The sequence below is a fragment of the Arachis duranensis genome, chromosome 2 (genome assembly GCF_000817695.3).
Source record: "Arachis duranensis cultivar V14167 chromosome 2, aradu.V14167.gnm2.J7QH, whole genome shotgun sequence".
In the NCBI taxonomy this organism is placed as follows: Eukaryota; Viridiplantae; Streptophyta; class Magnoliopsida; order Fabales; family Fabaceae; genus Arachis; species Arachis duranensis.
The window spans coordinates 5,070,693-5,083,258 of NC_029773.3; the positions used below are offsets into that span (position 1 = coordinate 5,070,693).

Sequence of the window (12,566 nt, forward strand, 5' to 3'; positions counted from 1 at the left end):
ATATAACTTTTTTTTGTTGCCCACGTATCCTCCAACCTAACAGGTCAAGGACTAATTTGTCGTAGATCAAACTTCCATTTAAAAGTCTGCTGTTGATCAATGGGTTATTGCATGCACAAGAAGGGATTCAAACCCCCGATACTTGTTTAAATGAACAAGTGAGTTGAGCACTCGACCAACCTATGTTGGTTGTTATACAAATATAACTACTATAGCACACTTTAAATTAATAAAAGGTGTACTTCCTATGGGTTCTATCACTACATTTTAATTTCTGCATGAACTAATCAATTAATTATGATCATAGTTTAGTGACGACACATTCTAGTTTTCAAAAGCAATAAATCTAAGAAACAATTAAAAACATATAGTTAATAATCAGTTGATATAAATTTTGATATGTACTTTTCGGAAATTGAACATAAATATTTTGAATATTTAGATGTGCAATTTTTTTTAACCGATTTTCATTATCCCCTAACAAGATTACTAGATTAAATTAGTTTCAAAATTAAAATAAGGATTATTCACTTCACATTGATTAATGGCCAATTATAATGATAGAGACTTGAATGAACTTAAATTCTGTAGTTTCTTTTCATTTTAGAATGTTCAAATTTGACATAAGCAAAATTGAAATAAAACTACTTGCAAATTGCAATCTCAAGTTAAGGACATATTTTGAAATGTATAATGAGGCCAAATATATAACTCTATGAATATTTGAATAATAAATTCTTATATTCCCTCAAAACTCTTTTCTTTATTATTATTATTATAATAAAACATTTTATGAACCCAAATTTCTAATAAATAAAAATGAAAATTTTTTTCTAAACATATCTATGATCTAATTATGAGAAGTGATTAAATAAAGAAAGTGACAGCGAAAAGTGAGAAATATGCTATTAACTTAGAAATTAAAGAGCCCGTATTGATTTTCCAAAAAGTATTTTTTTTCTGGAAAAAAAATAGAAAAAATAGCCTGTTTTAATATGATTATAATAATTTGATTCTCTGTAATACTCTCAGAAATAGAAATTTATCCTGTCATGACCCCATTTTCATTTTCACCACCTTCTGGAAAAAAAGTGGCTGAAGAAAGAACTAAACACAAAGAAATAAATTTGCAAAGGAAAAGAAGAGTAAAGAGGGAACACATACGCCTTAAAGAAAAGGATATTATTTTTGGTATATAGAAAAGGATTATTATTTTATGTAACATCAAAATTATTATCATCATCATCATCTCCTCAAGTTCTACAACAACTTCAAATGGAGCAAGCATTTTGAAGATACATGCATATTTGGGAGAAGAAAGTTGAATAGAGGAACATGAATTTTTGAGCACAAGATAAATATGTCTAGTGCTCCTATAAAAAAAACAGCATAAATTATTATAGCACACAGAAAGTGGTGTTATAGAAGAAAAGGTTTGGTCCTTTACAATTTTTTATTATTTTATTTTATTTTTATATATGTTATATTATTATATTCTCTTTTCTCATTTGTGTTGCAATTGATTTATGATAGAGATTTTATTATATATGATGCCTCATCTTTGAAACTCAAAAAAGAAAAATGATGAAGCCAATGAGTTTCTGAGAATGATGAAGGAAATAGCATTTAGTTTAACTTACTTTCATTTTTTATTATTTCTTGTTTCAGTTATAAATATAATTATTTATGTGTTCTCTTCTTCTATTAATTTAAACTTTTAGAATAAATAATTTTATGATAATTTTATTTTGTAGATTTTTCTTGCCGCCTATTTCAATTTTGCTAATTTTTTATTTTAAATTACTGTTTGGACCTTATATTACTTTTAATTTTTTTAAGCCTTTTGTTTAATTTTCTTGCTGTGTATTATTAATCACGTGCATCATATCTCCCAAAAATTAAAAGAAAAAAAATTATTCCAGATGATGGATTGTAACAACAATACAAGGAAACACAATGATTCAAGTTCTAACAAAATATTTGTTGGAGGGTTGGCTTGGGAGACTCAAAAGGAGACCCTGAGAAGATATTTTGAGCAATTTGGAGATATTATAGAGGCTGTTGTCATAACAGACAAGAACACTGGAAGGTCCAAGGGTTATGGCTTTGTAAGATTAGTTTCTCCTATTTAAAGGGTTTTGCTCAATTTATAATTAGATTTTATATTTTTAAATTTTGTAATTTATTGTATTTTATAATTAATTAAAAAAACAGGTTTGATTAAGAATAAAAACACTCAAATTGGTTTTTCTAAAATTTTGAATCAGACAATTTGATTTTTAATAAATTTTAATTTTTTTTATAAATTCTCAAAATAATTTTTCTCATATAAATTGGTCATTTCGTCATTTTAAAAGAAGTTTAATTTATTTTATAGTGATATTTTTTAATATGGACATAATTGTTTTATAATACAATTTGTTACTAATTTGTAATATGCATATTAAAAATTTGATTAAAAATGAAATGAATGACCAAATTATTTGACGAGAAAAATTTTAAAAAGATTTTTAATAAATAAAAATTTGTTAGGAACCAAATGTCTCATCTAAAATTTCTTAGGACCAATTTGATTTACTCTTTTATTAATTCAAATATTACTAATTAATTCTTTATATTTTAGAAACCTTTTTCAACTGATTCTCTCTCATTTAAAATTTTTGTGATACAAGCTCCTATAAACTATAATTTTTTTAAAAAAAGTAATTAAACAATACAGGATTTTAATTAGTAGAAATATCTGAAGTATAGAAATCTAATTAAAAAAAATTATACAATATGAAACTTTTAATTATCATAAACTTTTAAACTATGTAAAACTAATTAAAAATTGCACTAAAGTATAGGGACTCATTTAACCTTCTTTTTTAAATCCTCACATATCTTTACACGGTATATTTCCTTTATTAGTTGATTTCATTTAGCATATGATCATATTATTATTATTATTATTTTATTTTTTGTAATAATTCTCTGTTTTTGCAATAGGTCACATTCAAGGATCCAGAGGCAGCAAAGAAAGCATGCCAAAATCCATCTCCAATAATTGATGGGAGAAGGGCAAATTGTAATATTGCATCAACTGCTGCAAACAAGAAACACTCTTCACAAACTCCTCAACATGGTCTCAATTTCCTTCCATTCTTTTTTTTTTTTCAACCTTATTTGCTTTGTGTTTCTCTTTTTTCTTTTCTGTTTTAATTTTGTGAAAAAAATAATAGTTTCATTTTATTTTTCACAATATTTTAAAAATAAATAACAATTTAAATAAAAACAAGAACAAAAAATCTTACTCTTTCTTTTTCAATATAATGACATACCTTTCTTTTCTTCATTTTGAGTCCTTTCCATCAATTTAATCTATTTTTCTCATTCTAAGAGGTAATCTATTGCAGCCTTTAACATTGTTTATCATTTATCAATTAAATATTAATTATTTAAATTAATTTTCAGGGATATATGACTGATAACAATAACAATGAAATTAACTTCTAATCTTCAATTTGATGCAGAAAGGTTTAAACCAGTGGCTGGAATATTGGCTTCACCTTCTCATCATCATTTTGTTCCTTCATCAACATTTTTCCATCAACCTAATGAACAATTCAGAATTCCTTATCCAACTTATAGGTAACATATATATAAAAGCACCAGGCAATTTGTACTCTTTTTTTAATATAATAATAATATTAATAATAATGATTAGTTTTACAGGTTAATATTTTGCCTTCTTCCTATATTGTCTATATTTTCATTATTAATTTGGTTTTTTTTTAATATCATCTATTACCAGATATAATGGATACTCACAAGAAACAATGGTCTCTATGGTAAGTATTCATGTCCAACTGGATGCTTAAATAATAGAAAAAATACTAATCTTCTCGAAAAATTTTGCCCAAAATTTCTTTTTTTTTTCCACTCCTATTTTTTCATATTTTTTACTCTAATATTTTATAGTATATTGACATGCATGTCACTAGTTTGGTTTATAATTTAAGATTTAAAAAAAAATTAATTTTGATGCACTGTCGATATAAAATAGATTTACACATACATCTAATTTTTATATCGTCATATCACGAGAAATAACTATTTTTTATGTTGACAATGTGAATAATCATTCAAAAGAACGAATATAATTGAATAATTGTGTAAAATATTTTATATTGTGTGTCCATAAAAAATAAACCTTATAAATATAAATTACAATTCTTTATTTGGTGCATATTAATTATTGACTATGCCTTATATATATTGGGCAGATTTATTTCTTTTGATTTTTTGTTTTTTTTTGTTTTTAGAATTGTTATGCTATCTATGGAGGTCAACAATTCTCACCTTACTACCCTTCCAATAATGGGGCAATAGGGCCATTAGGGTTTATCCCTAATATTTACCCTTTGAATGCTCAATATGCACATAGATATCATAGTCATCAAGGTCATGGTTTTAGGGTTCAATATCCACAAATGATGCACATTCCAGTTTTACCCCCTAGAAGACCATATGGCTCACCTGGTATCTTGACTTTTCCTCCTTCAATGCCAACACCACCAATTAGTAACTCAGGTGAAAAAATATTTTGATCTTTTATGTGTATATTATGATTATTATTTTTTTAAAATTTCTGTAATAAAAAATAAAATTGATTTTGAATTTTAATATTGAAAATTTTAAAATATCTGGCTTTAATAATTGACATTCGCTATTTCTATTATTAAATGTAACAGTGACAAGAAGAACTGCTACTAAAAAAACAGAAGTGGCAACAAGAAAAGGTGCAAGTGCTTCAAGACCCAAAAGAACTTCTTCTATCTAAAATTCATCAACTTAATCTCCATATGGATAGAGAAATTATGTCTTGAAAATAATTATGAAGATCAAAGAAGGGTTCAAGGACAAGAAAGGGTTGATAATAGTGATATATACTTGAATACTTGGTGATATGATTCATCAAAAAAGAGCAGGGACATAGATTATTATCAGGTGAAAACTCAGGTACAGTCGACTTCATGTGAAGTTGATAATTAAGAGCCATTAGATGAAAATTTAGTCAAAATTTCATCTAACGGCTCTCAGCTATCAACTTCTAATAAAAATTTAGTCAAAATTTCATCTAATAGCTCTCAACTATCAACTTCACATGAAGTCGACTGCACCTGAGTTCCACCTTATTATTATTATCAGCAACATATATATCAATCAAGGGAATGATTCCAAGAATGATTCAACTTGGAAGAGTTAATTGCTCAAGGAATAGAAAAATGTATATTATTTTATATGAGAATTAATATTGTTATGTTGTGCATGCCACTAACTGACCTTATCCCAATAATACCCAATAATTAATGGATAATTTCAAATTGTTAATTACTAAAAGTTATTATAAAGGGGTAAGTACAGTAGCATCCAATGATACATATAGTCCTACTTTTTGAAAAAAAAAAATTAAAATAAGCACTTTTAATGTGTAGATTATATGATGGATAAACGCCGCTAATTAATTTGAAATTAATAAAATTAAACTATTTTTATCAAATATACAGAAAAACCAAGGAAGGAGGAGTATATATAATTCATCAAACAACTCAGGCTATATATATAGATAGAGTAGGTGAATTTTTTCCTCATATATCCTTGTTGATGTTCTTATAAATTATGGAGCTGCAACATTCTCCTTTGCTTGTGGAGCAATTTCTTCTCCATCAATTCCAGGTTCATTGCCAGGAACTCCCAAACTTAAAAGTACTTCCTCCCACTTCTTAGCAGGACCCTAAAATCCCCCCAAAAAAATAAATAAAATAAAATATCATGTCGAGGTAAAAAATATAGCTTAGATTGTCTCTAATAAAAAAAATTTATAATTTAAAAAAAATAGAATATCTCAAATTTAGACGTGCTCTTTTATAATAGATACTAGATAGAGCTCTCGTAATTGAACAAGCCAAACCAACATATAAATCGATTGAAGTTGGTTTGGTCTTGTTCTATTGCGAGTGTATACTTAAATATGACCGTGTTAAATTCGCATTATTTATATAGATATATGCTTTATTTTGGGTATTATTTTGATTAGTCACCTTCCATGAAAGATCTTGAGCCATGCAATTCTTGATAATTTCTGTAAAAGCTCCAGTCCCATACACCGCAAGAGCCCTTTTAACGGTTTTGGCAATTGCATCTACATCCGAAGGATCCACAGCTTCACACTAAAACAAAGCACTCAAAATTTAGCAGAGGAATATTAGGAAACCAATATTTTTTAGACAATATCAGTTAATTTTTTTAAAATTATTTTGCTTATATTTTAAATTCTCTAGATCCTAAACTATAAATCTTTAATCTTAAATACTAAATTATAAATTTTAAACCCTAAATCCTTCGAAAAATAAAAGTTTTAGAATTAAAAAAATTAACTAATATTAAATAACTAAAAATTGATTCCATGTACTTTCTCTAATAATAATAATAATAGTTTGTGCTAGTACTCAAGGACTTGTAATTTAGTCTTCTATTTAAAATTTTGTGAAGGAAAAATATGGAAAAAAATATTTTATTGTTTTCACTTTTTTCTTCCATGAAATTCTATAAATAATACTGAGAGTAAACAGACTCTAAAATTACACTTAGAAACTAATTCATTGGATAGAAAAAAAGAAGATATATAAGAAACAAAAATAACATAGAGAAGTTATATATGTTTCTGTCCATGTATGTTGCATTGTCTAGAGGCCAGTTTTTTATATAGACTGAAAATTAGGAACAAAATGCACTTTAAATTGTGAAAACAATAAAGTTCTGTCTTTTATTTTCATCTCGTATTTTTATTTATTTTTTTCTTCATAAAATTCTGAAAACTGAAAATAAATAAACAAAAGCTGAAAATACAAACTACATGCATCTTAAATTTCCTATCCTAAGATATTCTCTCTAACTCTAAATAGTAATACATTATTGTATCCTATAGTCTCTATATTTAATTTGAATCCTGTGTCTCTGCTACCAAATGCAACCAAAGCTACCATGGGAAATTTTCACATTATGAAATGATAAAAGGTGTTACCTCAACATTGAAGGGACCCATCTGAAATCCTGTGAAACCTTCTTGAACTGTGTCAACTAATCCACCAGTTGAGGCAACAATAGGCACCTAGCATATAATGAAAAATAATACAAAGTTTAATAAATATATATACATATTACCTTAATGATTAGATTAATAAATATCATAGCAAGTAAAATTTAATTTAATCATACAGTTCCATAGCGCATAGCTTGTAGTTGAATAAGACCACAAGGCTCAAATCTGCTAGGAACCAGTAGAAAATCAGCACCAGCAATGATCATATGAGCTAAAGGAACATTGAATTTTGCAACTCCTCTGGCCTTGTCTGGGTATGATGTTTCAAGTTGTTGAAGCTGTTTCTCCATTTGTTTCTTTCCTGTTCCCTAATAAGGCAATATAGGAATAACACTAATACACCATACGGATCGGAGATACGGTAATATTACAAGATATAATACGATTTTTTTTATAGCATATAAAGTTAAAGAAGTAATTATAGGGTGTTTATTATTCACATGAAGATATCTTTATGCGAAGATAAAATTTAAGATGTTGATACATGTTATGTTAAGCAGTTTAGTCAAACATGTCAAAACTATTTAATAATTTTTTAGCTATCATCTTTATATGAAAATATTTGTACGTGAATAATAAAATCAAAACTTATTCAAGTACAAAATTTTTGAAAGTTAGCATGAAAAACAATAATCTAAAGGGTAAAAACGTTTTCGATTTGTGTCAAAACTATCTCTGAAAATTTTTTATTTTGTCCCTAAAATTTTACATTGAGTTAACGTTCAGAAGCAATTTTGACACAAATCGAAGACGTTTAGGACAAAATTAAATGCAACTACGCAAGAGGAGTATAACAAATTCGCAAACATTAGGGAGAAAAAGTATAGTTTACCCTAATCAGAAGTATCAATGAAAAAGGTTGCATATTATGTCACATTGATTTTTTTTTTAAATAAAAAATAAGAAAAGAAAAGAACTTACAAGGGCTACTATCTGAACATTCTCCTCAGTCAATTGGGGAATAGCAGCTACAAGAATATCAGAACCTTTTTGTTCTTCAAGCCTACCAATGAATCCAATGAGGGGAATGTTTCTATCTATTGGCAATCCAACTTCAGCTTGGAGAGCTTCTTTCAAAATATATTTTGCTTCCAACACCTAAATTAGAAGACTTTGTAAAGGATTTTTCATATCTTTAGACAATCTTCTTATGATCCATACATAACAGAGTTTAAACACAACTATTTCCAGTTATTACCGTTGAAGTATCGTATCGGACAGCAATATATTTGTCGGTTGACGGATTCCACTCCTGCACATCCATGCCGTTGACAATTCCAATGATGCCGGTTCGGCGAAGGATGTTGTCCAATTCAACTCCTTTGTCAGGACCTGAGACTAGTTCTTTAGCATAGTATGGACTAACAGTTAACACCATGGATGATTCTATGATTGCAGCTTTCATCCAATTAATTTTCCTTCCTATTACTGGTTTAACATGTCTGCATGATTAGATCAATATAAGTAGTTAGAATTTGTAATTGGATACGATGGTAACAACTCATAACTATTGAAAATTTCTAAGATTCTGACACGTATTATGTTAAGTAATTTAGTCAAATATATGGAACTATTTAACAATTTTCAATTATCATCTTTACATGAAAACATTTTCGTGCGAGTAATTACCAATCATTAATCATACCCATCAATGAAATCAAATGAGCTTTTAAATTGGTCAGGGAGATTGAGAAGCGAGAAGTCTTCGAACGCGAATCTTCCTTGGTAAGCAATGTTGTGGATACAAAAAATGACCTGATAAATTGTAGCATTCACTGACAATGAGTTGATTATCAATGCATAATTAAGTATTAAGTAACTAATTAACCAATGTTATTTAGACCTTACTTTTGCATTCTTATAGATGCCTCTTGATTGGTACATGGATTTCAGGTAGCAAGCAAGAAGGGCCGTGTGCCAATCATTGGCGATAAAAATGACATCTTCGCCTAATTAAAATATAAAATAAAATAAATATAACAAAACATCATAATTAAGGATCTTAAGCTGATTGATTAAGAACTTAATTCTTACCATATGGCCCAGAAAAGTATTTATTGCTCTTAAGATTCAGAGCCCTTGGCGCTTCCAATGCTGCCTACAACATTGAAAATATGGGAAAAGTAGGAACATAAATTAAACTAAGACATTTGAATTCAGATTTAGATACAGAGACATTAGATTAATGTAATTAATCTTTCATGTAAGGTAGCCTTGTTACACTTATAAACTGCCTATAACTGATAAAAATTGAGACAAAGAGTAGATTTTCCATGGCGAGTAATGTGTATCTTTTTTTAAACCATCAATCTCATCCCAAATTAAAAGTATGTAGGATAAAGTTTAATAATGTTAATTTCGTCCCTAACGTTTCAAAACAGGTGACAGATTAGTCCTTTCATACAAATATCCATACATTTTGTGACGAATTATGACTTTTAAATCCGAATGGACCCTTAATCTCTAGTGTTTATTTTTTTGTCAGAAAAGAGATATAGAAGTACCTGGCAGAACAAGCTAAAACGTAGTTCATTGTCTTGGTAATCTTCCCCTGCATAAGGTCCATAAAGTTTGGTTCCGGATTTGCCCCAAACCTTCAAATTTAGTCCTTAATAAGTTCTTGAATTCCCAACATATTCAGAGCAGAGTATAGGGGGGAAAAAAAGAATAAATAAACAAAATCAAGGAATATTTTCCAACCTTCTCAAGAAACATAGGGTGATCGACAAAGACACGATCAACTCCTCTTTTATAGCAATGGAAGAACCGAACCTTTTCTGTTCTGTCTCCTACTTTTACCTGTAATAAGAAAAAATCATAATGCATTTAGACATAGAAAGAACACAAACTTGGTGAAAAACATGATTCTTCATCATATTTTCAATTCTAGGAGTATACCTCAACTTGAATACTTGTATCCCATGCATCTTTGTACTGATCATATCGCGGCGCGATTGTCATAACTCGATGTCCATTAGCCTAGACAAGGATTAATTAGAGGTAGTCTTGCACTCATTGAGCCCCAAACATGCCAATCAGTGCAAAAAGCTAATGTTATAGGAAAGAATTAAAGCTTTTACTTTGGTTATTGACTTTGTAATCACGATTCATCTTAATCCTCGAATATTTCCAAATGAGATTCATTGGTCATTCTGGTCTCGTCATTATAGATCAGTTGATGTATCACGTTAAATAACATGGTCAGACCACATGTCATTTCACGTGACACATCAACGAAGTATAATAATAAGACTACAATGACCAATGGAACATAATTCAAGTGACTAAAAACAACAAGCTTACTGCCAATGCTGGTGGCAGACCTCCGATTACATCGCCTAAGCCGCCGGTTTTGCTCCAAGGAGCAACCTCAGTTCCCACAAAGATCAAAGTCATTCCACATATGATGACACCTTTAGGCTTACCTCTCTTGCTTTGAAGTCCCTTCCTCTTTGATTTTGCTGCACTAACTTTAATTTGGGTTCTGTTCAGAATCTCATCCACTTGGTTCAAGACTCTTAGTCCATTATGATTGTTGGTGTGCTTTAGTTCCATGGGTGACACTTTAGACTCACATGAGAAAATTGGTCCATGGGAAACATATGATGAACTTCTTGAGACTAAGTTGCTTGAAGCAGTCATCATTGTTGCCATCTTTAATTCCTTTGATTCTCAAGAATCTGAAGGACATCAAAGATTCCATCAAAATTAGAATGAGTATCACAAAAAGACAGGCTAGACAAGCCAACCCGTGTACGCTTGACTAAAACCCTTTTAACTCGCGAGTTATATGAGCCAAGCCAAATTGACCTGCTTCTAAACGAGTTGTGATTTTACTGGCTCGACTCCATTTTTACAAGCAATCCGAGCCGAGGGACGGAAAACTGAGACACTGAGACACAAAATTGTATTTGGCAGACAAGAGGGACAGAGACATTGTGTCCAGAAACACTGAATTAGTGTATTTTGTGTCTATCATAGGAAGAGTATAAAAATACTAACAAAGGAACACAACTTATTTTTTATTTCTTTATTCTTATTAATTTTTCATAATGGAAAAGTATAGGTAGACAATGAAAATACTAAACAATGTGAACAATAGATATATTGGATGTCATTTCACTAGGTGTCCGGATGATTATTTTAATATTAAAATTTAGATGGGTAATTTAGAATGTAGTGTGTTTTTATTTGATTGGTGGTTGTTCATGTTGTTTAAGTTGTTTAAGATAATCTCAGGTCAAAAATGCTTTTAAAGCACACATTCAATGCTAATCATTACATGTAAATATTTCTAATCATTACATGAAAGCAATGCTAGCCATCTTCCCAAAATCTCAACACTATTTCATTATCTCTGAACTCAAATTACTGTGTAGTACTACTAAATCTTCACTAAGTTGTCATGATTTCAAAGTTCTTAGCTATTAGATATTCAAGAATGGAAGCTAATTGAGGAACCATTTGTTCCTCATAAAACTCTGTTCAATTGAATGAACATTGCTCATTAACAGAACTTGAACATACAATAATACTCAAACATGGAATTGGAAGTTAGCACTAACCAGATTATGAAGCACAAAGAGGATTTGAGGGAAGCAGAAGATAGAGGTAGTTGAACTCAGCTTCAAGGACTAACCTGAAGTTTCCACCATTAACGCAGAACAATTATTAATTAATATTATATTGTATATTTTATTGCTTCTAAACGATTCACATGAGGCTGCAACATTATACAGTGACATGCTTCTATATTCCACGTGGCAACCTTAGAATAATTCTGGTGTATTACATTGCTTTTGACGCCTCAAATATTACTAGAGGCTTACATCATTTTGAAAGAAAAAAGAAAAAAATTGGGTAAGTTTCTAATTTTAGGGACCAATGAATAAAAATTGGAATATGCCCTCGTGTAGAGTAAGGTCAATTTTTCGTTTTGGGCTTTTTCTCTGTTTTGATAGCAACATTTTTCATGGGAAGTTTCTCTAATTATTTTTACTTTTTTAATTGTTATTCAACTGCTCGTATACTTGTCTGTCTTTTGATTTTTTTAAACACAACTACAGAGAAAAATACATGAAGTAAAATTATAAAAATGGGACCGAGGTAAGAAAAAATAAAATAATAATGTTATAATATACATCACTTTTGGTTAAGTAATTTTTTTTCTCCCATGATATTTTTTAACTTGCTAGATCAATTACTTATTTATCGCAATTAAAAGTTAAAACTCTATTTAAAAATTTATAGTTGATTAATAAATTATTATATAAAAAATAAAATTTAAATTTTTTATATTTATTTAAACAAATAAGTAAACTACCTCAGATGAGTTGGTTTTTTGGTTTAAGTGTTTTTGATAGAGCTAGATAGATGTAGCATGTTATGAACGGTGATAATAGATAGAACTTAGAAGCACAAA

The 12,566-nt window shown here is 29.0% G+C and overlaps 2 protein-coding genes across 2 annotated transcripts; one reads left to right on the forward strand and one right to left on the reverse strand.

Annotated features, from left to right (window-relative positions):
• The first annotated feature begins 1,052 nt into the window (after positions 1-1,052).
• Positions 1,053-5,460, forward strand: LOC107473081 (probable RNA-binding protein ARP1). The gene is made up of 6 exons (XM_052257702.1): positions 1,053-1,191; positions 1,840-2,108; positions 2,989-3,124; positions 3,513-3,630; positions 3,794-3,830; positions 4,305-5,460. Exons 1-6 carry the CDS (start codon positions 1,053-1,055, stop codon positions 4,587-4,589), a joined length of 984 nt encoding a protein of 327 aa, XP_052113662.1. The 3' UTR covers positions 4,590-5,460.
• A 40-nt stretch (positions 5,461-5,500) lies between these two features.
• LOC107473063 (granule-bound starch synthase 1, chloroplastic/amyloplastic) lies at positions 5,501-11,875 on the reverse strand. The gene is made up of 14 exons (XM_016092585.3): positions 11,710-11,875; positions 10,448-10,824; positions 10,043-10,123; positions 9,845-9,943; positions 9,649-9,738; positions 9,179-9,242; positions 8,993-9,093; positions 8,790-8,899; positions 8,343-8,586; positions 8,066-8,242; positions 7,261-7,452; positions 7,067-7,153; positions 6,084-6,212; positions 5,501-5,776 (listed from the first exon to the last, which is right to left on the reverse strand). Exons 2-14 carry the CDS (start codon positions 10,796-10,798, stop codon positions 5,660-5,662), a joined length of 1,842 nt encoding a protein of 613 aa, XP_015948071.1. The 5' UTR covers positions 10,799-10,824; positions 11,710-11,875; the 3' UTR covers positions 5,501-5,659.
• Positions 11,876-12,566: the final 691 nt, after the last annotated feature.

What these genes read in the sequence shown, in the direction of transcription:
- LOC107473081 (XM_052257702.1), top strand. Translation starts at nt 1,053, where the DNA reads ATGACCCCATTTTCATTTTCACCACCTTCTGGAAAAAAAGTGGCTGAA. An exon ending in TTCACAAACTCCTCAACATG is followed by an intron (nt 3,125 to 3,512) that starts GTCTCAATTTCC and finishes AATTTGATGCAG; the next exon opens with AAAGGTTTAAACCAGTGGCT. An exon ending in ATTCCTTATCCAACTTATAG is followed by an intron (nt 3,631 to 3,793) that starts GTAACATATATA and finishes ATCTATTACCAG; the next exon opens with ATATAATGGATACTCACAAG.
- LOC107473063 (XM_016092585.3), bottom strand. Translation starts at nt 10,798, where the DNA reads ATGGCAACAATGATGACTGCTTCAAGCAACTTAGTCTCAAGAAGTTCA. An exon ending in GTTTTAGCTTGTTCTGCCAG is followed by an intron (nt 9,243 to 9,648) that starts GTACTTCTATAT and finishes TCAATGTTGTAG; the next exon opens with GCAGCATTGGAAGCGCCAAG. An exon ending in ATGTTCAGATAGTAGCCCTT is followed by an intron (nt 7,453 to 8,065) that starts GTAAGTTCTTTT and finishes TTGCCTTATTAG; the next exon opens with GGAACAGGAAAGAAACAAAT.